The sequence below is a fragment of the Schistocerca serialis genome, chromosome 6 (assembly GCF_023864345.2).
Source record: "Schistocerca serialis cubense isolate TAMUIC-IGC-003099 chromosome 6, iqSchSeri2.2, whole genome shotgun sequence".
NCBI classification, from domain to species: domain Eukaryota; kingdom Metazoa; phylum Arthropoda; class Insecta; order Orthoptera; family Acrididae; genus Schistocerca; species Schistocerca serialis.
Genome location: NC_064643.1, coordinates 304,687,083 through 304,711,305, shown reverse-complemented (window position 1 = coordinate 304,711,305; position 24,223 = coordinate 304,687,083). Strand labels below are relative to the sequence as shown.

Here is a 24,223-nt window from a genome sequence, read left to right as displayed (position 1 = left end):
CCATTTAGAATAATTTTGATCACAGAAGATAACACATCTATGTCGTCGTCAAAAATTTTACTGGAACATTTGTGCGATGTATCTTAAAGTGTAAGACGCGCAAAAAAGTTCAATATTATATATGAAAGCTTAGCTTCTCTTGCAGCTTATTAGTCTTAGAGACCACTATTTCACGTTAAACTTTTCTTTGCTTCTAGCAACACTATGTACATTAATTTTTCCTATTTGTGTGTTCGTGCTACTTCACAGTGATGCTGATATCGGCTGACTGCATCACGAGTCCTATGCTCTGAATAGCCACTGTCATAAGCTGGCAAGATCACGTGACATGAGCTATGACTGGCTTGCAAATGCGCATTGCAATCTTGATTTCAATGCTTCGGAAAGTAACATGTGGTGTTTGGTGGAATTCGAATTTATACGAAAGTATGCAGTGTACATATTGCTGCACATCAGACATCTTTCCAAAATGTGTTTTTTTCCCCCCTGAGTTTCCTTTTCTAAAGTGCCGGGAAATTCTATGCTGGTGTATTAAACCATAACCATTCAACGAATTGATAAGTTTTACAGTTCCGAGGAAAAGTATACTGTCACTTAAAATGGGAAAAGTTTATTTTTAACTGGGATATTCGGGAATTTTTTTTCCCTCGCCTGCGTAGACAGCCTGCTGGTGGAGGAGCTATAATGGTGTGGGGTGTGTGTAGTTAGAGCGATATGGGACCCCTGATACGTCTAGATACAACTCTGACAGGTGACGCATACATAAGCATCCTGTCTGATCACCTGCATCCATTCATGTCCATTGTGCATTCTGACGGACTTGGGCAATTCCAGGACAATGAGACATCCACACTTCTAGAATTGCTACAGAATGGCTCCAGGAACACTCTTCTGAGTTTAAACACTTCTGCTGGTCACCAAACTACCCAGACATGAACATTATTGAGCATATCTGGGATGCTGAGCAACATGCTGTTCAGAAGAGATCTCCACCCCTCGTACTCTTACAGTTTTATGGACAGTCCTGCAGGATTCATGGTGTCATTCCCTCCAGCATTACCTGAGACGTTAGTAGCGTCCATGCCACGTTATGTTGCGGCACTTTTGCATGCTCACGGGGTCTGTACATGATATTAGGCAGTTGTACCAGTTTCTTTAGCTTTTCGGTGTGTATTCGAGACCATATCCTCAAACTCTGTAAGAAATCCATTGTAAGGAGCCTTAATTACATTAATAACAATATTATAACACTTAAATCATTTCAGCCCTATCAGTCTCTGCTTCCCACTGCCTTCTGAGGTGTCCTATGACATATTCATTTCTGTGCTCTATCTGTACGTATGTAAGTTCGCAACAGAATAACAGATATATAGATATGTTTTAATGATGGAATTTTGTGGCATCTTTAGAATTATCACCTGATTCCATTTGCGTAGTTAAACTCTTTAGATGCAGTTGGTATTATCATGTTGAGATGCAGAGGAAACTCCCTACCACACCCTCTTCTGACTTAGTGGTAAGAGGGCACAGTGGACAGCCCATCAAAAACTGAATGTGGTTCAAGCATGAAAACAGGAAGAAGGGGAGGGGGGGGGGGGGGGGCAGCAAAATAGCAACCGTGAACAGCAACAGTGTCTCAGTAAAGCTGTCACGGTGTTGGAACGTTGGGCATGCAAGCCATTTTCGAAGCTCCCACATGCTATTAATTTTTTTTTTTTTAATTTTTTTTTATTTTTATTGTTATCCGTATCATATTTGTGTCTGTGTCGTGGTGTAATGTCTGTTAGCAACAGAAAGGTGTAAGGAAGGGACCTATAATCAAAGTTGATTCTGCATAACTACGCTATTAGCAGCCGAAAGGAAGTGGTTTTCGAATGGGAACCACAAACATTTGATGACAAGGCAACAAGTCAACCGAATCAAAAAACACATCTGGTCTGTCATACACAGCATTAGTGACAGTATGTGTGTCATATGATAGGAATCTCTTATCGATGCACATAATTTCTATGTCTGGTGAGAGATATACCTCCTTGCTCAATTTAGGTGTTCGTATGAATGTGCATGTGATCACTCCCAAGGAAATGATGAAAACATAATAGTTTGTCATATAAGCTGCAACAAATGAATGCAACAGTTTCACTGTGCTCTGTCAAAACATGTTTTTGAAGCTGCTTCCATTTTGGACGTTTTGACTCTGGAATTCCTTTGTTATAAAATAGTTCACCCCTGTTTATTTGTTGTTTTCATTTCTGTGAGGCGTCTATGTGGTATCTTGCCTGCTCTCACTACTCATCACATTTACTTGTGATGGTGATATATTCTTATCACCTGACTCATACTCTATAACCAGTGTGTAGCAAGACAACTTCCAAGAGTACAGAAAGAGGACAAAGATTTCAGTGACTGGAAGGACAGTTCATAATGCTGTGGAAAAAAAAATAACAATAATAATAAATATGCACCAGGGTATTTTGAACACGCCTTTGCCACTTTGTAGTCCAGCACCGTGACCACTCAACCACGATGCTGTTGCTCTTTCACTTTGCTCAATGTTGCACTTATGAAGCTTGGACCATTCACTGTTTCTATCCTGCCTTTTTTCGCATTTCAGTAAACCTCCTTCCTGTTTTCATGCATGATCTGTGTTCAGGTTTTGACAGGCTTTCCACTGAGTCACCTTACCAATAAACCTGAGGAGTATGATAGGGAGTCTACCTTGTAAAACTAGTCATGTTGAAGATGAAAGCGGTAATGTTTCACTTGCACCAGTCATCTGTAATAGAAGCTTTAATTGATAAATACCTGGAGTTATGATATGGCTGCCATAGCAGAATAGGTTTTCTATCACATTTGAAATAAAAGACAAGCATTTACTGAATACCTGTGTAAAGAGGGACATCTGACAAGTTAAATAATCGAAAAAGGGGTTTGTCTTCAGAATATATTTTTTTTAATCTATCAGTGTAGAGTTAAGGGCAAGAAAAAGGGGAAAAAAAAGTATGATGCACATATGTGTGTATGTCGATAACCAAAGCTGAGCTACCAAGTGAGATGGCACTGACAGTGATTGAAAAGTTATCATAGGATTGAGCTCAAATCACTTTTCCTTCACAAGCAATGTGGGAGTCATCAACTGCTAGTGCATGCAAATATCTGCTGTTCAGACCTCTTCTATAATGTGAATGGTTGCCTTTCCTCTTATCATTGTTTAATTACTTTAGTTTAGTCTTAATGTGCACTGAGGAGAAACCATGAAGGGACTTCAAAAAGTAAGTTAAATAACTTATTGAATGGACCACAACACTTAAGTGACACAGATACATAACACTATTTTTCGACATAGTTACCAAGTCTTTATAAAGAACAGTCAAAATGTTCTATCAATTCCTCAACAATACGAACACGCTCCTTGGTCATGGAGCCTTTCAAGAACCGCACTGTGAACATCCTCATCATTGTAAAATCTAAAAGTGCTGCAAATCAGTTCCTCGACTGCCTGGATATTGTAGTCTGTGATAGACGTTGATGAAATCCATTCCCAATCATCATCACCCCCCCCCCCCCCCAAAAGTGCCCCCTTGCTGTCCCAAAAAACAACTGTTATTAGTTTAGTTTCCACACAGAAAATGATTTGCAGCACTTTCAGTGCTTCGGTGGTAAGCTAGTGTGGCCCCACTTCAGTGACAGATTTTTTGCCACAGCATTGATGTATGCAACCCGTGATCCAAGAATTTGTCCCCTCCTACATCGTACTAATAAGAAATGTTAACATTGCTCCCAATCTCTATGTATTGCTGGATTCAGTCTTTGTCCACAAAATTTGTGATAAATAAGATAATCAGTCACATTTTCATAAATTGTCCACTATATCTGAGGGAAACTGACCGATAATTCTGTAATCGTGACCAGACCCTTTTATCTGAGTCTGCCATCAACTTTTGTTACAAGTTAATTTACCACAACAGTTAGTCATCTACTTCTTTCTTTACCCATGATGTTAGTCCAGTCTTCCCAAAAGAACCTTCACTATAAATGGAAACATTCCTTTTCTGAGAAGTCGTCAGTAGTGAACATGATGGACCAGAAACTGCTTCATACTTCATTCCAGTTACAAGTAAATGGACAGTACAATGATCTCTAAAGGGCTACTACGCACAACATTGTTCAACTGCTAAGGTATCTGTAGCCATAGCCATACAGAAAAATAGCAATCTGAAATCTTGCAAATTCTCCCAATTCAAAACAAAGAAGCCAAGCACTAAAGAAAAAGTTTGCACACTCTAAGAAATTCTTAAAGGGCAAATATCAACATCAAATTGAGCATACATTTCTCCAGCTGTTACATATATCTAGAAACAGAGACTGGTAATAACTGCAGTTAGTACATTTAATGTGTTTTAAGTCTCAGTTCCTACAGAACTCAACTTTGTTACCTGCTGATAGCTTCAAGTGCACTCACTATTATTTCCACACGAAAATCACAGAATACAGGTTACATAACTTTTTATTCACAAATACCTAGAAATGTCAGTCATAATCTTTTGTGTGAGTGAGGACTGCATAATGCTACGTACAGATAGTATCATTGTTACTCAACTGCTTGGGACTATTTACCTGCCTACAGTTTTTATAGGCTTAATTAACAGTGGAGAGAAAGTTCAGTGAAAAACAGAACAACTGGAAACTGGTATTGTAGTTATATTTATATTATCTAACATGAAACAGTTATGCACAAATTAACTGCAAACACACACTTCAAGTGTACTTGCCTAGTAATGACTTACCAGTTCTGGTGCTGCTGCACACAACTCCTGTGACACAGCACCATCTTTTAGATCTTTTATAAGAATGCTCTTCTCCATGTCTGTATAACACGGCTGAAGCAGTTCAAACAGTACAATTCCCAAACTATATAAGTCACTCTGCAATAAATCACAAAATATTACAATGACATGTGATAACATTTAAAAAGCACAATTACCTGTACAATCAAACAATGGAAAACCCAGGATGGAATGCAGCAATACTGTAAAAAGGAAAGTTGCTACTCACGATATAGCGGCAATGCTGAGTTGCAGATAGGCACAATATCTGCGACTCAGAATCTCCGCTATATGGTGAGTAGCAACTTTCCTTTTCACAGTATTCTTACAAGTAACTGTACAACTTAGACATATAATACAATGGTTATGGCTAAAGAGGGAATACAACGGAAGCTTCACTTCCATGGCAAAGTAAAAGCAGTGACACTTGGCAGCATTTTACTGATATCTGAAAGTTAGCTTTGAAATGCTTTCACTATTATGAAAAATAGCTGCACATGACTCAAACTACCTTCGCCTGACTGTTTGTTTTGATCAGAAATGACCAACATTTGTTTAGATCATAATGAATCAGATGTTGAGAAGGTTCTTCTTAAGCTTACCTTTTGATTACAAACACCTTCAAGCTGTTCAGGAGCAGCATATGTTTTTGTTCCAATTTCCATATTCCTGTGGTCACCATACAACGTTGGCTGTGATAATAATGCAACATCCTTGTGTGAATGTTGCAGAAAACATGCAAGGCCAAAGTCACCCACTTGGACTTGACTCAGCTCACTATTTACAAAAATATTGCTTGGCTAGAAAAAAAATTAGAAAAGAGAGACAATTAAGTTTGTTTTCATACACATGCAAACTTACTTACTCATTTATTTATTCATACATTATGTTCTGTTAAGCTCATAATTAAGAAAATCCTTTAGAAATGTGTAAAGAGTCAAGTTACATATTAACTGATAGAAGCAAACATTGCAAGCTACTTCAGTAAGGCATACTAACAAACAATTACAACTAAATTGTAGAGCACATAAAATCTTTACTATTGTAGTAATAGTCTTCTATCAAATTTTGATATAATTTCTGAAAATATTTTTACTGTTTACCTCTCTCAAGTTTGAAGGGACTTTTTCTAGGGTTTTTGGTCCTGCACATGATGGCTTTGATATTTATTTCATGCAAAGAGATAGAGGGGCTGGCCAGTACTTACCTCAGCTCAGTACAGCCGATAGATACACATAAAACAGAACTGAAAATTTACATTCCTAGCTTTCGGAACTTTGTTCCTTCATCAGGGAGGAGAGAGGGGAAAAAAGGGAAGAAGGGAAAGTGGATTCAGTTACTCACAACCCAGGTTATGAAGCAACAGGGAAAGGTAAACAGGGAGGGTAGCAAGGATGGAGGCATGGTTGTCAGAGGGAAGCCAAAGATATTCTACTGTAAGTACTGTGCCAGCTTCAAACCAAAGAGGATGCATACAGAAGTAAAGAGGTATATAGTATAAAGATAAACACAACTATGTAGGATGAAAAGATGCGTGAATGGCTGAAGAGGAAAGGGAAAGAGGAGAAGACTGAAGAGTGAATGGGAGTGAGGTTGTTTAACGTAGGTTCAGTCCAGGGGGATGGCGGGATGAAAGGATGTGTTGGAGTGCAAGTTCCCATCTCCGCAGTTCAGAGGGACTGGTGTTGGGTGGGAGAAGCCAAATGGCACATACGGTGTAGCAGGTTCCTAGGTCCCTAGAATTATGCTGGAGGGCATGCTCCGCTACTGGGTATTGGGCATCTCCTAGGCGGACAGTTCGTCTGTGTCCATTCATGCGCTCAGCCAGTTTGGTTGTTGTCATTGCCGATGTAAAAGGCTGTGCAGTGCAGGCATGTCAGTTGATAAATGACATGTGTAGTTTCACACGTAGCCCTGCCTTGAATTGTGTATGTTTTACCAGTAGCGGGGCTGGAGTAGGTGGTTGTGGGCGGATGCATGGGGCAGGTTTTGCAGCGGGGTCGGTTACAGGGGTAGGAACCGCTGGGTAGAGAAGGTAGTCTGGGAATATTGTAGGGTTTAACAAGGATGTTACGGAGGTTAGGGGGGCGACGAAAGGCCACCCGAAGATCTTCCAAAAACCTCGTTCCTTATCACACTTACCAACTTCATCCTCACCCATAATTACTTCACTTTTGAAGGCCAGACCTACAAACAAATTAGGGGAACGGCCATGGGAGCCAGGATGGCTCCCTTCTATGCCAACCTCTTCATGGGCCGCATGGAGGAGGCTTTCCTGAAGACCCAACAGCTGCTTCCCCTGGCCTGGTATAGGTTTATAGATGACATCTTTGTGGTCTGGACTCATGGTGAAGAAACACTCCTTAATTTCCTCCATAACCTCAACTCCTTTTCGAATCTGAATTTCACCTGGTCCTTCTCCAAAACCCAAGCCACCTTCCTGGATGTTGACCTTCATCTTGTTGAAGCTCACATCCACACCTATGTCCATATCAAACCCACAAACAAACAACAGTACCTTCACTTTGATAGCTGCCATCCTTTCCACATCAAACGCTCCCTTCCCTACAGCCTAGGTATTCGTGGCAAACGTATCTGCTCCAGTGACGAATCCCTCAACAACTACACCAATAACCTGACCAGTGCTTTCCTCTCCCGCAACTATCCTGCAGACCTTGTCCACAAACAGATTTCCCGAGCAATACATTCCTCCCCGTCCAACAACAATGTTCCTACCCCCAGACCACACAGAAGTATCCCCCTTGTCACCCAATATTATCCTGGCCTCGAAAACATCAACAAATTACTCCGCCAGGGATATGACTTTCTCAAGTCAACCCCTGAAATGAGATCATCCCTTGACAAAATTCTCCCCACACCACCCAAGTGGCCTTTCGTCGCCCCCCTAACCTCCGTAACATCCTTGTTAAACCCTACAATATTCCCAGACTACCTTCTCTACCCAGCGGTTCCTACCCCTGTAACCGACCCCGCTGCAAAACCTGCCCCATGCATCCGCCCACAACCACCTACTCCAGTCCCGCTACTGGTAAAACATACACAATTCAAGGCAGGGCTACGTGTGAAACTACACATGCCATTTATCAACTGACATGCCTGCACTGCACAGCCTTTTACATCGGCATGACAACAACCAAACTGGCTGAGCGCATGAACGGACACAGACGAACTGTCCGCCTAGGAGATGCCCAATACCCAGTAGCGAAGCATGCCCTCCAGCATAATTCTAGGGACCTAGGAACCTGCTACACCGTATGTGCCATTTGGCTTCTCCCACCCAACACCAGTCCCTCTGAACTGCGGAGATGGGAACTTGCACTCCAACACATCCTTTCATCCCGCCATCCCCCTGGACTGAACCTACGTTAAACAACCTCACTCCCATTCACTCTTCAGTCTTCTCCTCTTTCCCTTTCCTCTTTAGCCATTCACGCATCTTTTCATCCTACATAGTTGTGTTTATCTTTATACTATATACCTCTTTACTTCTGTATGCATCCTCTTTGGTTTGAAGCTGGCACAGTACTTACAGTAGAATATCTTTGGCTTCCCTCTGACAACCATGCCTCCATCCTTGCTACCCTCCCTGTTTACCTTTCCCTGTTGCTTCATAACCTGGGTTGTGAGTAACTGAATCCACTTTCCCTTCTTCTCTTTTTTCCCCTCTCTCCTCCCTGATGAAGGAACAAAGTTCCGAAAGCTAGGAATGTAAATTTTCAGTTCTGTTTTATGTGTATCTATCGGCTGTACTGAGCTGAGGTAAGTACTGGCCAGCCCCTCTATCTCTTTGTTAGTATTTGTTTCACATCTTATATGAGATTTTCCATTAATCATATTTATTTCATGGTGCTATGTGTGGGTTTATGGACGATGTTCAACTGTCTCATGTCTTGGTTGTGTTCTCTCTTGCTCTATCTTGAGTATCAGGAACATTTTAATAAAGACTAGCTATCATTCTTATCACTCTTCATGTGAAATGTCACCTTTAATGGTCATGTTCTCAATCACTAAGACTTCCCAAAATATCTGAGAGTAACTCTTGATAGAACCTTTTCGTACAAGAAACACATAGAAAACACTGCAGAAAAGCTGAGAACATGCAATAACATCAGACAGAAACTGAGTGGTTCCTCATGGGGTGCAAGAGTTACAACAGTACGATGCTCTTTCGTAGGACTCGTCTGCTCTGCTCCTGAATACTATGTTCCATTAGGGCATAATTGTTCAAATGCGAGAAAAATTGATGTTCAGCTAAACACAGCTAGCTCCACTGTGGCATAATAGTTCAAATGTGAAAAAAATGACATTCAGGTAAAAACAGCAATGAGGACAAGAACAGGCTGTATCCGATGTACCCCTCTTTACTGTTTACCAACTCTAAACAACATTAAGCCATCATATCTTCAAAGACAGAACGCCCTTCTCAAGCAATATGAAAAATTAATTACAATTCCTCCACTCCCTATCCACTATGACATGAGTGCACTTAAAATGAATTGATTAAAATAAAGGCAGTCACCTATTATACTGGCAGCATCGCTACAAGCAGTGGATTTCAACAAGAGCAAGAAGTGGTCAGAAACACGGAATAATATTGCCAATGATGAATACTAGACCCACATAAGACAAGACACAAGACCAACTGGCACTTAATTACCATGGCATGCTTAAAAAACTATTAACATGATTTGTACAAGCCACAACATTTGCGCAGAAAGCCTCCACAGATGGGGAAATGCTTCATTTCTCAATGTGACTGTGGCAATGAACATCAGACCATTGAAAATATTGTAACAAGGGGCAGCAGATAGTCTCACCCTGGAGATCTAGGAGATTTCTGTAAAACAATACAGGCAGCCCTTCAATGGATTGAAAATTTAGATATTAATTTGTAGATTTAGTCATTTAGTTCTATTTCTTTTTTAAAATTATGAAATTCTTGTATGTAAGTTTCAGTTCAGTTTGCATTGCCATATCCACATACTTAGGCCTTGGCAAGGTTGTACAAAATGCCATCAAGGTTATTGTTCTTGTTTAATCATGGCCTAACTAAGTTTGTGATCATGTATTGCTTTTTGTGTAGATTAACGGAAGTGAAACTGAACAATAATTAAAAGGTTATGGTCAGAAAAGTGGTTCAATTTCTGTGGTATGCCATCTTCTCAAAACATTTGAGAACATGGGAAGGAGGGAGATGGACCTATAATTAAAGATCACTTGTTTATCTTCACTTAAAAAAAGTGTTGCTACTGCATATTTCAGTCTTTGATAAAATGCACCTTGATTCACTGACTGATTAAAAACCAACTTGAGGTGGAGAGGGAAAAGAAGGAAAGTACTTCATTCCATTTTTTGAATATATAGCAAATCCCATTATACTTATATTGTACTTACAGTAATGTAATACTATCTTGCATCCTTGTAGGTCCACTGCATAATGTCTGTGACTTCAAAAGGATGTTACATTAATTACAATACACAAGCAGAAATACCTTCCGATTATTCATTTCCTTGTAGTAATATGAGAAACTCATCTTTCTTATGTTCAGATGACGAAGTTCAAATGCGTTTCCTTTAAATGTTTGTGGTGTCCAAGGTGCAGATTACATTTTCCAGTACTTCTACTGTGTCTACAGTTCTTTGTAAGCTCTGTTTTTCAGAAACATGTACCCACAAAAGCACCCAGTGGAAACATTGGAAATCACTGGGGTTGAACACACAGTACTCCGCTGACAATGAATGCTTCCAAGAAACTAGGCCCAGGTACACACTATGTATGTAAATATCTATAAACTTAAATATCAAACAAATATAGCAAATGATAACCAGTCACTCACTGAAACTGAATGGCACTTGAAATATTTAAACTAATACAACTGGACCTGTGAAAACTGTCTCAGAATTCAAATACTGGTGGGAAAGTAAGAAAATAGCAAGCAGGCCAGATTGAGCTACAAAACATCCTCCACAGAACAGTTAAACCCTCCTATTTCACTCAACCTACCTGCTACCCATTCTACATAAAATACTTCAACCACTTATTGGAACATTTCAAATCCACCCCTACACCTCTCATATGTGCAGCCCTCCTTGTTGCCATACATTTAATCTTGTCCTACACAAATATCGTGCATGGCCTCCCATCTATAGAACATTACCTCTTCCAATGCTCACATGAAAATTTTCCTAAAATCTTGAACAATGGAAACTCCAGGTAGGGACATCAACAATGTACAAGAAGATAGATTGCTACATATTGTAAAAAAAAAAAAAAGACATGTTAAGTTGCAGACAGGCACAATTAAAAGATACTTACATTAAGCTTTTGGCCACAACCTTCATAAGCAAAAGAGAAACGTACACCATTCATACACACAAGCAAGCACACCTCATGCACACATGACCACCAACCCCGGGAACTTGGGTCAGAATGCCATTCAGCCATTCTAGCCTGAGCTGCAAGAGTTGGCAGTCATGTGTGCATAAGGTGTGCTTGCTTGTGTGTATGAATGTTGTTTACCATTGGCTGATGAAGACTGTGGCCGAAAGCTTTACATAAGCTTTTAATTATGCCTGTCTTCTTTATAGTAAGTAGCAATCTTACATTTTCGTACATTCTCCCTAAAATACTGTATATATCCTTACCCTAACTGTTTCACATTCAAGGGACAGACCTACAAACAAAGCAAGGGGAACCACCATAGGAACCAGTATGACTCTGTCTCTCTGTCTTATGCCAAACTTCTCATGAGTAATTTGGAAGAAGCCTTCCTAACACACAAAAGCTCAACCCCTTATCAATGACAGTTTTGAAGTCTGGTTGCATAATGAAGTTCTCTTCATTAAAAACCATTCAAAGGCCAAGATTGCACAAAATATTTTTTATTCAACACAACCAGTTTCAACAGTTTTAGCTGCCAACTTCAGGTTTTAAACTTGTAAACCATGTTCATTTTATGCTACCTCATGCACAAGATGTCAAGTGGATAAAACTCAACAAATGATAGACATTTGTCATCCCTAAAATATTTAGAAACACACAGCATATTGTCCAAAAGGCCATGTTTATATATACATTCTTCACAAGATGCTTGTTACATGATACAAATATGGTACATAATGGCACATCTGTTAAAATATGCTGGACACATACTAAAAACTTCTCTTCCACTCTTGTAGGAGCTGAACTCCTTTTTTCCAATTCAAATATGCCTAGTCTTTTTCCAAATTCAAAACAACTCTCCTTTAAGAAGTCCTTCATTTCACATCCGCATTTCATACCATACACATCTGACAAATAAACAGCAATACCTTAAGTCTGATGGGTGCCACCTCTTCCACATCAAACAGTCCCTTATCTATGGCATTTCCAGACTATCCTTGCCACAAGGTGAGCACTTCGTTGCACACTTTCAAGTATACAACTATCCTGTTTCCACCAGGAGCAGGGCGGAATTTTACTCTCAGACTAAATGGGGAAACAGAGTAATTTTTCATTAATGTATAGACAAGGAAAGCAGAAATTTTTCCATTCTTCCTGTAACATGGCCAACAAATATCAGATTTTGGGCAAACTGATGAGTGGATGGATTGATAGATTTCTTTTTGGGTACTAAACACTGACATCATTGGAACCCTTTCCGCAAGATAACATATTGAGACCAGTGTCATTCAGATTTTTAATATGGGCTATTTCTCCCAAACACATTGGTGAGAAGTTCTGGTAAACCACAGAAGTTTAATAATTTTTCTCCATCATCTGATCACTGCCAAGAATCGAAAGTAAATCCTTGGAATGACAAATGTTTTGCCTCTTTTTAGCACTTACAGCACAGGAAGTTTAAATGTGTTGCACTGTGAGAGTCATTCTATCATTCTAGCTGGTCTTATTGGAGAGACAAGTCAGTGGGCAGTGTCTGACATGAGGACTATTCCGTCTATCTTATGAGACTGGAAGAAAATGCACAACTGTCAGATTGTTGGCTATACTGACCACAGCTCGTTGCTTGTAAATTCACCCTACTTCCTCCTCCACTCAGACATCGCCCTCTGCATTACCTACTATGATCGAACAGCTTGCAAGCAGATATGATGATGAGCAGCAGTTTTCCTGGCAGGCTGCTTTGCTTCTCTGTTCCTTATGTCCATGTGACATATCACCTCCTCTTTTTGTCTTTGTACTGTTTGGAATATTTCATCTCCTGGGTCCATGTGCTAGACTGCCCGTAAAGCAGTTAGGGAGGAAGAAAATGCAAGGAATGTCCCAATATTTTAAGACCTCATCCATCCCAGTATATTTGTAATTGCTCATATCTTAGCATATTACACCAAGAAGATGTTTAGTAGGTGGATTAAAAACTAATTACATTACAAAGGAAAATAAATGCGTACCTGTCCCATGTTGCCCTCTTTGTCGTTATCAGATAAAATGCTGTTAAAAACTTAAAAACAATTAAGTAACACTTATCTTACTGTACCCCAACATGGAGGTTATTTGCTACATTTGTGTTTAAGAACTAATGTCTGCAACACCAAGTACCTCTAAGAATGTTTATTTCTTTGTTTGGATGGAAAATAGCTGTATTGTTCGACAGTTTTTGTAAAACATCCACTACTTTCTATGCAGTCACAGCACCAATGCAAGGAGACTGGCAAATATCAAACTCAACCTATGTGTCACGCTATGAGGAGATGCCGCTGTGTACCTCAGAGACTAGGTTACGGGGCTTGTTTGATGGTCCCTGTGGCCAGTCTAATGCCCTCTTTGTTGACTGCATCCAGTACCTTTACGCAGGAACGTCTTGATGATCCTGTACAATATGCAAGTCATGATTGAATGAAGGTTCAAAATGTGACGATACTGATTCAATCCGCACCTGTTCTTACTATTGAGGTACTTTAGGATACCAGAGGCCTTCACACAGCTATATTTCAAATTGCCAAAGCAAGGCAGCCATGAGAATTTTGTGTTAGAGACAAGTGCCAAGAACTTCACAGAAGTTTTATAATTGAGACTGGTACACTTCATCTGAAGTATAATTACAACATACACAAACAGTTTATCTCATGAAAATTTAAAATCAGGTATATCAGCCCAGGTTTCCAACCTCTTACGTATCAACTGGCACTAGTGAGCAGTGGTTTTGGGGCTCTGGGCAGAAACGAATAGAAAATTTGTCCACAAATAATTAGTACTGCACTGGCCTTCCTCCTGTAAAGGAAATACAGGAAAGGACAACATTGAGAATACTACCATAGGAGACAAAAATCTGTTGAGGGAATTAGATGGAATGCATGTCACCATCTAAATAACAAAACCACTGTTCAGGGAGGAAGAACAGCAGTAATATGAGGAGGTGATAATAAAACACAATCTGAGTAACAGATGATACTTTGTCACCATATCAAAGAAGATATTAATAAAGTATTGTCTGTGCAGGGAAGACTCTTATCACTCTTAGCTGGATGAGAATGTTGGTGCATGTAGCAGTACTCCTGAAACCAAGACAGAAATCGGAACATTAATTCTATGGTTTCAGTGGTACTCAATAGGCATAAGTTAATCACCTGTTCAATGACCACTCCTGTACATCTAGTGAGTGCTGAGGAACTCAGTACTTTCCTGATTTTAGAAGTAGTGTCATAATTGCTTCCCACAGTAAATATGGGTGGCAACATAGGATTTCTTTTGCCAGATAGCACATATTACAGTGTCCACATGCAGAGAGGTCAGCTGTACAGCTGTGAGTTATTGGGTGAGAAGTGCTACTCTCCACGTATTCCCAATAATGACAGAAACTGGGATTTACATTATGAATGGATGTCGCTATGTTCCTATATTTTGTTTGTGCAGAACACCACTGTTCGGTATGTTAGATTTTGGACGAGAATTTTATTTCTTAATATCCTCCTAACTGAATCCCATTCATTTGTTCATCTTGTGGAATTGTTTATGAGTATTAGGAATTCTGTCTACAATCTCCTTTAAGACTTGTCTGGCTTCAGCACTAGTGATGTAAAAGCTTGCAAGGTTCCCTACATTTCATCTATTTCTGAACATACTCAGGGCTGCTTGCATGTTCCTGATGGTGAAGTTACATTTCTAAATCCATCAGCACATAGTTTCTTCTGGATGGCTAAAAGAAACTAGTATTGAGGCATCAGTAACACACACCGTATATGTGATTAATATCAGCTTCCCCCCTCCATGAACCATGGACCTTGCCTTTGGCGGGAAGGCTTGTGTGCCTCACCCATACAGACAGCCGTACCATAGGTGCAACCACAATGGACAAGTATCGGTTGAGAGGCCAGACAAATGTGTGGTTCCTGAAGAGGGCAGCAGCCTTTTCAGTAGTAGCAGGAGCAACAGTCTGGATGATTGACTGATCTGGCCTTGTAACATTAACCAAAACTGTCTTGCTGTGCTGGTACTGCGAATGGCTGAAAGCAAGGGGAAACCACAGCCGCAATTTTTCCCAAGGGCATGCACCTTTACTGTAAGGTTAAAGGATGATGGCATCCTCTTGGGTAAAATAGTCCCCCACTCGGATCTCCAGACGGGGTCTACTCAGGAGGACTTCATTATCAGGAGAAACAAAACTGGTGTTGACATCTTCAACTTTTATAGTCCTGTCTTCCTCAGTTGTGTGTAATATTACGGTATATTAATAATTTTTACTTATGGACTGTCTGACAGCAACTGAATAAAACACAATTTTAGTGCCATACGCGTTTCGCCTTTATTTTCTGCAAGGCATCATCAGTGGCAGGTTGCGTGGACAATTTCCTACATATTACGCTCCTGTTGCATTTTTGGTGTTGTTCTTCTTCTTATGAACGCCAATTTGCCGTTTTTTTCCCCATTCCACAACACTATGCACTGAACGCTTGTTTTAAAGCAAAAACATTGCTTATACATGAAAGAGGCCTGGAAACACTGGAAGGTTTCAGATCGATTATGTAATGGTAAGATAGTGTGTTAGGAACCAGGTTTTAAATTGTAAGACATTTCCAGGGGCGGATGTGGGCTCTGACCACAATTTATTGATTATGAACTGTAGACTAAAACTGAAGAAACTGCAAGAAGGTAGGAATTTAAGGAGATGGGACCCGGATAAATTGACTAAACCAGAGGTTGTACAGAGTTTCAGGGAGAGCATTAGGGAATGATTGACAGGAACAGGAAAAAGAAATGCAGTAGAAGAAGGATGGGTAGCTTTGAGAGATGAAATAGTAAAGGCAGCAGAGGATCAAGTAGATAAAAAGACGAAGGATAGTAGAAATCCTTGGGTAATAGAAGTGATATTGAATTTAATGGATGAAAGGAGAAAATACAAAAATGAAGTTCATGAAGCAGGGAAAAAGGAATACAAACGTCTCAAAGATGAGATTGACAGGAAGTGCAAAATGGCTAAGCAGTGATGGCTAGAGGACAAATGTAAGGATGTAGAGGCTTATCTCACTAGGGGTAAGATAGATACTGCCTACAGGAAAATTAAAGAGACCTTTGAAGAAAAGAGAGCCACTTGTATGAATATCAAGAACTCAGATGGAAACCCAGTTCTAAACAAAGAAGGGAAAGGTGGAAGGAGTATATAGAGGGTCTATACAAGGGCGATGTTCTTGAGGACAATATAATAGAAATGGAAGAGAATGTAGATGAAGATGAAATAGGAGATACGGTACTGCGTGAAGAGTGAGACAGAGAACTGAAAGACCAGAGTCGAAACAAGGCCCCAGTAGTAGACAACATTCGATTAGAACTACTGATAGCCTTGGGAGAGCCAGCCCTGACAAAACTCTACCATCTGGTGAGCAAGTTGTATGAGACATGCAAAATACCCTTAAACTTCAAGAAGAATATAATAATTCCAATCCCAAAGAAAGCAGGTGTTGATAGATGTGAAAATTACCAAACTACCACTTTGGTAAGTCACAGCTGCAAAATACTAAGAAGAATTCTTTACAAAAGAATGGAGAAATTGGTGGAAGCCTACTTGGGGAAGATCTGTTTGGATTCCTATAGAAATGTGAGGCAATACTGACCCTATGACTTATCTTAGAAGACAGATTAAGGAAAGGCAAACCTACATTTCTAGCATTTGTAGACTTAGTGAATGCTTTTGACAATGTTGACTGGAATACTTACTTTCAAATTATGAAGGTGACAGGGGTCAAATACAGGGAGCGAAAGGCTATTTACAATTTATACAGAAACCAGATGGCAGTTATAAAAGTCTAGGGGCATGAAAGGGAAGCAGTGGTTGGGAATGGGGTGAGACAGGGCTGTAGCTTATCCCCGATGTTATTCTATCTTTATACTGAGCAAGCAGTAAAGGAAATGAAAGAAAAATTTGGAGTAGGGATTAAAATCCAGGGAGAAGAAATAATAACCTTGGGGTTTGCTGATGACTTTTTAATTCTGTCAGAGACAGCACAGAATTTGGAATAGCAGTTGAATGGAATAGACAGTATCTTGAAAGGAGTATATAAGATGAACATCAACAAAAGCAAAATGAGGATAATGGAATGAAGTTGAATTACATCAGGTGATGCTGAGGGAATTAGATTGGGAAATGAGACATTTAAATTAGTAAATTAGTTTTGCTATTTGGCAAGCAAAATAATTGATGACTGTCGAAGTAGGGAGGGTATAAAATGTAGACTGGCTATGGCAAGGAAAGCATATTTGAAGAAGAGAAATTTGTTAACATCGAGTATAGATTTAAGTGTCAGGAAGTCTTTTCTGAAAGTATTTGTATGGAGTGTAGCCATGTATGGAAGTGAAACATGGATGATACATAGTTTAGATAAAAAGAGGGGGGTTGATTTGGGGGGGGGGGGGAAGAGACCAAAAAGTTAGGTCATTGGATTACGGAAGGATGGGGAAGAAAGTCGGCCATGTTCTGTCAAAGTAACCATCCCGGCATTTGCCTGGAGCGATTTAGGGAAATCACAGAAAACCTAAATCAAGATGGCCAGACATGGGACTGAACTGTTATCCTCCCAAATAGAGACAAGAAGAGAATAGAAGCTTTTGAAATGTGGTGCTACAGAAGAATGCTGAAGATTAGATGGGTAGAACACGTAACTAATGAGGAGGTGCTGAATAGAACTGGGGAGAAGAGGAGTTTGTGGCACAACTTGACTAGAAGAAGAGATCAGTTGTTAGGACATGCTCTGAGGCATCAGGGGATCACCAATTTAGTACTGGAGGGCAGTGTGGAGGGTAAAAATTGTAGAGGGAGCCCAAGAGATGAATACACTAAGCAGATTCAGAAGGATGTATGGTACAGCAGTTACTTGGAGATGAAGAAGGTTGCACAGGATAGAGTAGCATGGAGAGCTGCATCAAACCAGTCTCTGAACTGACGACCACAACAACAACAATCAGCTTTCGAACAGCAGAGCAGAGAGTGCTTCATATCACTAGTATTTAGCATACCCATTTCTTTTGGCAGTAACAACGTCTCAGTCAATCAACCACTGTGGCAAATGCTGGAGAAGCTCCACAGCACACTGTATGCATGTATGTATTCAGTAAAGAAAATGGACAAGGGAGATGTACAATCAGTTCAAGTAATGTCAGGCGGCAGCAGCAACCGACCAAGAGAGACGCAGTAACAGGGAAGTAGCCAATTTTGTGACTTTTATGAGTTCCTAACCAGCACCGAATTGTATAATTTCATCTGTGTGCTTTGATAGTTTAGTTCTTGAGTTTCTGCATGTTAATTTAATATCTAATTGACACAGTTCTGGCATTTTCTTTTGTGTTGAAAAGTAAACCAATTTTGTAACCTATTACAAGTTCCTAATCAGTGATGAATTATTTAGTTTCACCTGATTGCTTCAGTGGTTCGGTTTTTGAATCTCTGTGTATTTATCCAATTTATTAGACAGAGTTCTTGCATTTTCGTTGGGGTCTAGACTAGAGTTCCACAGCATGTATTGATAGTCCGTTTGTCTGAGTAGTGTAACGTTCCACAGTCTTTAGTACGGATATGGACTGCGACTATTGTGTGCAGATGTGAAACGAATTGGTGACACTTCGCTCTTAGCTCCAGGCTGTGTTGGCTTCAGTTACACAGCTTGAAGCTACAGTGGATGGGCATCACTGTTGTGGGCCGGCCGTGGGGATCCCACGGACATCCAGCACATCTGGGTCCTCCAATCAGTCCTCACCGGTGACCAGCCCAGTTACTGCTCTCACTGAATTGATCCCTCACCTGTGTTCACGCAGGAGGTTGCCTCGGGGTGTCGGGTGGTACCCTTGATATGTTGTCAAAAATACATGTTTAAATCTGAGGTACGCATAAAACCCCACCCGAAATTGTGCTAAATGCATTCTTTGTAAATTATTTCGAACAGTTAGTTCATGAGCCCACGAGAATAATAAACAGCTGTGAAAACACACTTGACCTCTTAGCAACAAATAATCCTGAGCTAATAATGATCATCAAAATGGATTCATGGATTAGCGAATGCAGGGTCGCTTTAGCAAGATTGAATATTGTAACCCCCAAATCTTCCAAAAATAAATAAAAAATATACCTATTCAAAAAAGCAGATAAAAATTCACTTGATGCCTTGCTAAGATACAATTCCACTCCTTCCAAATTAACAATTAAGTATAGACCAGATGTGGCTTGAATTCAAAGAAGTAGTATCAACAGCAATTGAGAGATTTATACCAAATAAATTAACAAATTAACAAACGATGGAACTGATCGTCCTTTGTACACAAAATAGATCAGAACACTGTCCCAGAAACAACTAAAAAGACATGCCAAATTTAAACGAATGCAAAATCTCCAAGACTGGCGATCTTTTACAGAAGCTCGAAATTTAGCTCAGACTTCAATGTGAGATACTTGTAGTAGTTTCCACAACGAAACTTTGTCTCAAAACCTGGCAGAAAATCCAAAGAGATTCTGGTCGTATGTGAAGTGTGTTAGCAACGAGAAACAATCAATGTCTCCTCTGCATGACAACAATGGAAATACTATCAATGACAAAGCTGCCAAAGCAGAGTCACTAAGCTTAGCATTCTGTAAGTCTTTCACCGAAGAAGATGAATTAAATATTCCAGAATTCAAATAAGAACAGCTGCCAACGTGAGTAACATAAAAATATATATACTTGGAGTAGTTAAGCAACTTAAATCACTTAACAAAAGCAATTCTTCTGGTCCGGACTGTACACCAGTTAGGTTCCTTTCGGAGTATGCTTATACAATAGCTCCATACTTAACAATCATACAAACGTTCACTTGATGAAAGTTACACAGGTCACACCAATATTCAAGAAAAGTAGTAGGAGTAATCCACTAAATTACAGGCCCATATCATTATCGTTGAAATGCAGCAGGATTTTGGAACATACATTGTGTTTGAACGTAATGAATTACCTCTAAGAGAATGGTCTATAGACACACAGTCAACCGCATTTAGAAAATATCGTTCTTTTGAAACACAGCTAGCATTTTACTCACACGAAGTGTTGAGTGTTATTGACAAGGGATTTCAAATTGGTCCCATATTTCTAGATAGAAGGCTTCTGGCGCTGTACCACACAAGCAGCTTGTAGTGAAACTCCATGCTTATGGAATATCATTTCAGTCATGAGACTGGACTCGTGACTTCCTGTCAGATAGGTCACAGTTTGTAGTAATTGATGGAAAGTCATCGAATAAAACAGAAGTGATTTCAGGCATTCCGCAAGGTAGTGTTATAGGCCCTTTGCTGTTCCTTATCTATATAAATGATTCAGAGACAATCTGAGCAGCCATCTTAGGTTGTTTGCAGAGGATGCTGTCATTTATCAACAAGTAAAGTCATCAGAAGATAAAAACAAATTGCAAAATGACTTGGTGCAAAAAACTGGCAATCAACCTTAAATAACGAAAAGAGTGAGATCATCCACATGAGTGCTAAAAGGAATCCACTGAACTTTGATTACACTGGAAATCAGTGAAATCTGAAGGCCATAAATTCAACTAAATACCTAGGAATTACAATTACGAACTTAAATTGGAAGGAACACACAGAAATTGTTGTGGGGAAGGCAAACGAAAGACTGCGTTTTATTGGCAGGACACTTAAAAAAATGTAACAGATCTACTAAACAGACTGCCTACACTACGCTTGTCCGTCCTCTTTTAGAATACTGCTGCACCGTGTAGGGTCCTTACTGTACAGGATTGACAGAGTACATCAAGAAAGTTCAAAGATGGGCAGCATGTTTTGTATTATCATGAAATAGGAGAGAGTGTCAGTGAAATGATACAGGATTTGCGGTGGACATCATTAAAACAAAGGTGTTTTTCATTGCGGCGGAATCTTCTCACGAAATTTCAATCACCAACTTTCTCCTCCGAATGTGAAAATATTTTGTTGACATCAATCTACATAGGGAGAAACAATCATTTTAATAAGATAAGGGAAATCAGAGCTCGCACAAAAAGATATAGGTATTCGTTTATTCCAGGTGCTGTATCGAGATTCAAATAATAGATAATTATTGTGAAGGTGGTTTGAAGAAACCTCTGCCAGGCACTTAAATGTGATTTGCAGAGTATCCATGTATATATAGAATGCCATATTGTCCAAAGGTTCTGTGGTAGAATGTACACAGAACATATTATTATTTGGAATGGCACATATATTGCAATGGTAAATATACTGCACAAGATGCTGCTTGTGTGTCAGTGACATGGATGAAACAAAACATCTGATTGGGAACATGAAAGTGAACTCCTACACTACGAACCCATCTTTTACTACAACAATTAAGTTTGAAATATGTCTCAGAAAGAGTGTCTACCGATGGTCTCATTACGGAGTGATTGGGAAGTGGTATGGGACTAGCAAAACACAGAATTCCTATAGCAATAGCGACAGTGTATGTAACAGATACTAGATGAACACAGAGAAAGAAAGAAGGGTGAAAACAAAAGAATTATCTATGAAATAAATTTTTAAAGAGTTTAAGAAAGACGTGACAGAGAATGCTAAACAGCACATCAGAAAATGACTTACAAAATTACTGGAAGATTCCGCAAAACAACTGGAAAGTGGGGGGAAGGGGAAGAGGAGGAGGAGGAGGAGGAGGAGGAGGAGGAAGAAGAAGAAGAAGAAGAAGAAGAAGAAGAGGAGGAGGAGGAGGAGGAAGAAGAAGAAGAAGAAGAAGAAGAGGAGGAGGAGGAGGAGGAGGAGAAATGGATCTACCGCTGCATAAAACCACTGTTATTTTTATGATCTAGGGATTTTACTTCCGGCAACCTGATGAACAGTGTCCCTGCATTTATACCTGGATGCAGTACTGCTCTCGTGATACATATCATAGATTCATCTGCAATATTTCGGACTCTAAGGCTTTTTTGTTTTATTTTGTTTCTTTTTCAGTCCATGATAGGATTCTTTTCCCCAGACAAATTTCAAAATAACCATTTTTCTTATGATCTAATTTCTTCATTGTCTAAACTCTCATCCATATAGGAATACTGGAAAAATACTGGTTTCTGCCATTTTTATTTTGGTTGGTGGTGACAGTTTTCTTTCCTTTAACAACTTACCTAAGTCAGATTCAGTAGTTTTTCCAAACAATATTCTTTCTTCTTATTATTTACTCAGTACATGAGCTGCTTTTTAAAATAATAAATGTTAAAAATTGGTTTTTGTAAACTACCCCTATTATTTCTTAAACAGTTATTATGTTAATTTTCATTCCTATTATTTTGTTCCTTTACAATTTAGAGTTGTGCCTATTTTTACATTTATTTTTGTATTTCTCCAGGATACTTGTAATGTCCTATTTTTTGTGTTGTGTAATCAGCACAGCTTGAACTATTGAATAAACTCTTCCCATTATTTTTCCATATGTGTTACATCTGCAGTCCTCATTTGTTATACTCTTTACAGACTGAAAAGGAAAGGATATATTATACACTTCTGTCTAATGCATTTCCATACCCCCCAAAATTTTGTGTATGTTTTCTGTATACTTTCTGTTGTGTCTTGATTTTTGTACAAGTTTCTAATTAAATTTATCAAGTGCTCTGATAGACTTCGAAGCCTACTGCTTCCTACATTTTTAGTGAATTATGCAGCCACATGCTTTGCTGTAGTTTATGAAGATACCAAAATCTAGTATCTGTTAATTTGTAAAAGAATATATATCAGTTCATACAGCATACTCTGTAAATTTGTTATTTGTGACAAACCTCATATGACTTCTCAGTCATCTGAGTCATCTGTACACACAAAATTACAGTTTGCACACAAACCTCTCTATACCCAACATACTAGGAAATGTTTACTCTCAAACAGTTATAATCTTGACAACCTTGTTTTACAAGGCTTTTAACACTTAAAGAGGAAGTAAGCGTGATATTCCAAAACTCCATTTAGAGTTTCTTGCACTGCATTTGCAAACCGTCCGAGAAAATTGTGTGTTTAATACTGCATTATGCAACCACCTACCTTCAGAAATTTTGTGCAGCAACATATAATTTCATTTTTATTGCATTCAACAGAGAATTGTACAAATGCCAAATCCCAAACTTAATTTTTTTTTATAACGATTTGTCATTGTCTCTGGAATCACAGCAAACTTCATTTGCAAAGCTGAAATCTTGTTAACAGATGTTTCTTTAATAGTACAGCTCACCAAGAACATCAGTTTCAAACATTCTCATTGTACTTTTCCCCATATTCAACTCAAATATTAATAGACTAAGTGCCAAAAGTGTTGAAAACAAAACTACATTATGCAGTATGTTATAGGGCAGCTCATTTAATGAGATTGGACAATACTGGGGTCTCGTTGTTGTTGTTGTTGTTGTCATCTTCATTCTAAAGACTGGTTTGATGTAGCTCTCCACACTGGTCTATCCTATGTAAATCTCTTCAGCTCCAAGTAAGCACTGCAGCTTATAGCCATTTGAACCTGCTTACTGTTTGCATTCATTGGTCTCCAGACTTGCTTCCATATCAAATTTACAATTCCCTGATGCCTCAGAATATGACCTATCAACTGACACTTTTTTTTTAGTCAAGTTGTATCACAAATTTCTTCTTTCTTCAACTCAGTTCAGTACCTCCTCATTAGTTACAAGATCTATCCATCTAGTCTTCAGCATTCTTCTGTAGTACCATATTTCAAAAGCTCCTAGTCTCTTCTTGTCTGAACTATTAATCGTCCATGTTTCAATTCCATACAAGGCTACACTCCATACCAATACCTTCAAAAAGCCTCCATAACACTTAAATCTATTTTTGATGTTAACAAATTCATCTTTTTCTGAGAAACTTTCCTTCTCTGAGGCAATCTGCATTTTATATCCTCTCTACTTCAGCCATCATCACTTATTTTGC

General features: G+C 39.2%; 1 protein-coding gene across 2 annotated transcripts in view; it reads right to left on the bottom strand.

The window, feature by feature from the left end:
• LOC126485119 (eukaryotic translation initiation factor 2-alpha kinase 1-like) overlaps positions 1–24,223 on the bottom strand; it is a 153,929-nt gene that overhangs the window by 10,702 nt on the left and 119,004 nt on the right. For both annotated transcript variants that reach the window (XM_050108753.1, XM_050108754.1), the window contains exons 9-10: positions 5,429–5,626; positions 4,788–4,925 (exon numbers count right to left, since the gene is read on the bottom strand). In XM_050108753.1, coding sequence (XP_049964710.1) covers positions 4,788–4,925; positions 5,429–5,626 — 336 coding nt within the window. The remainder of the gene's footprint in view (positions 1–4,787; positions 4,926–5,428; positions 5,627–24,223) is intronic.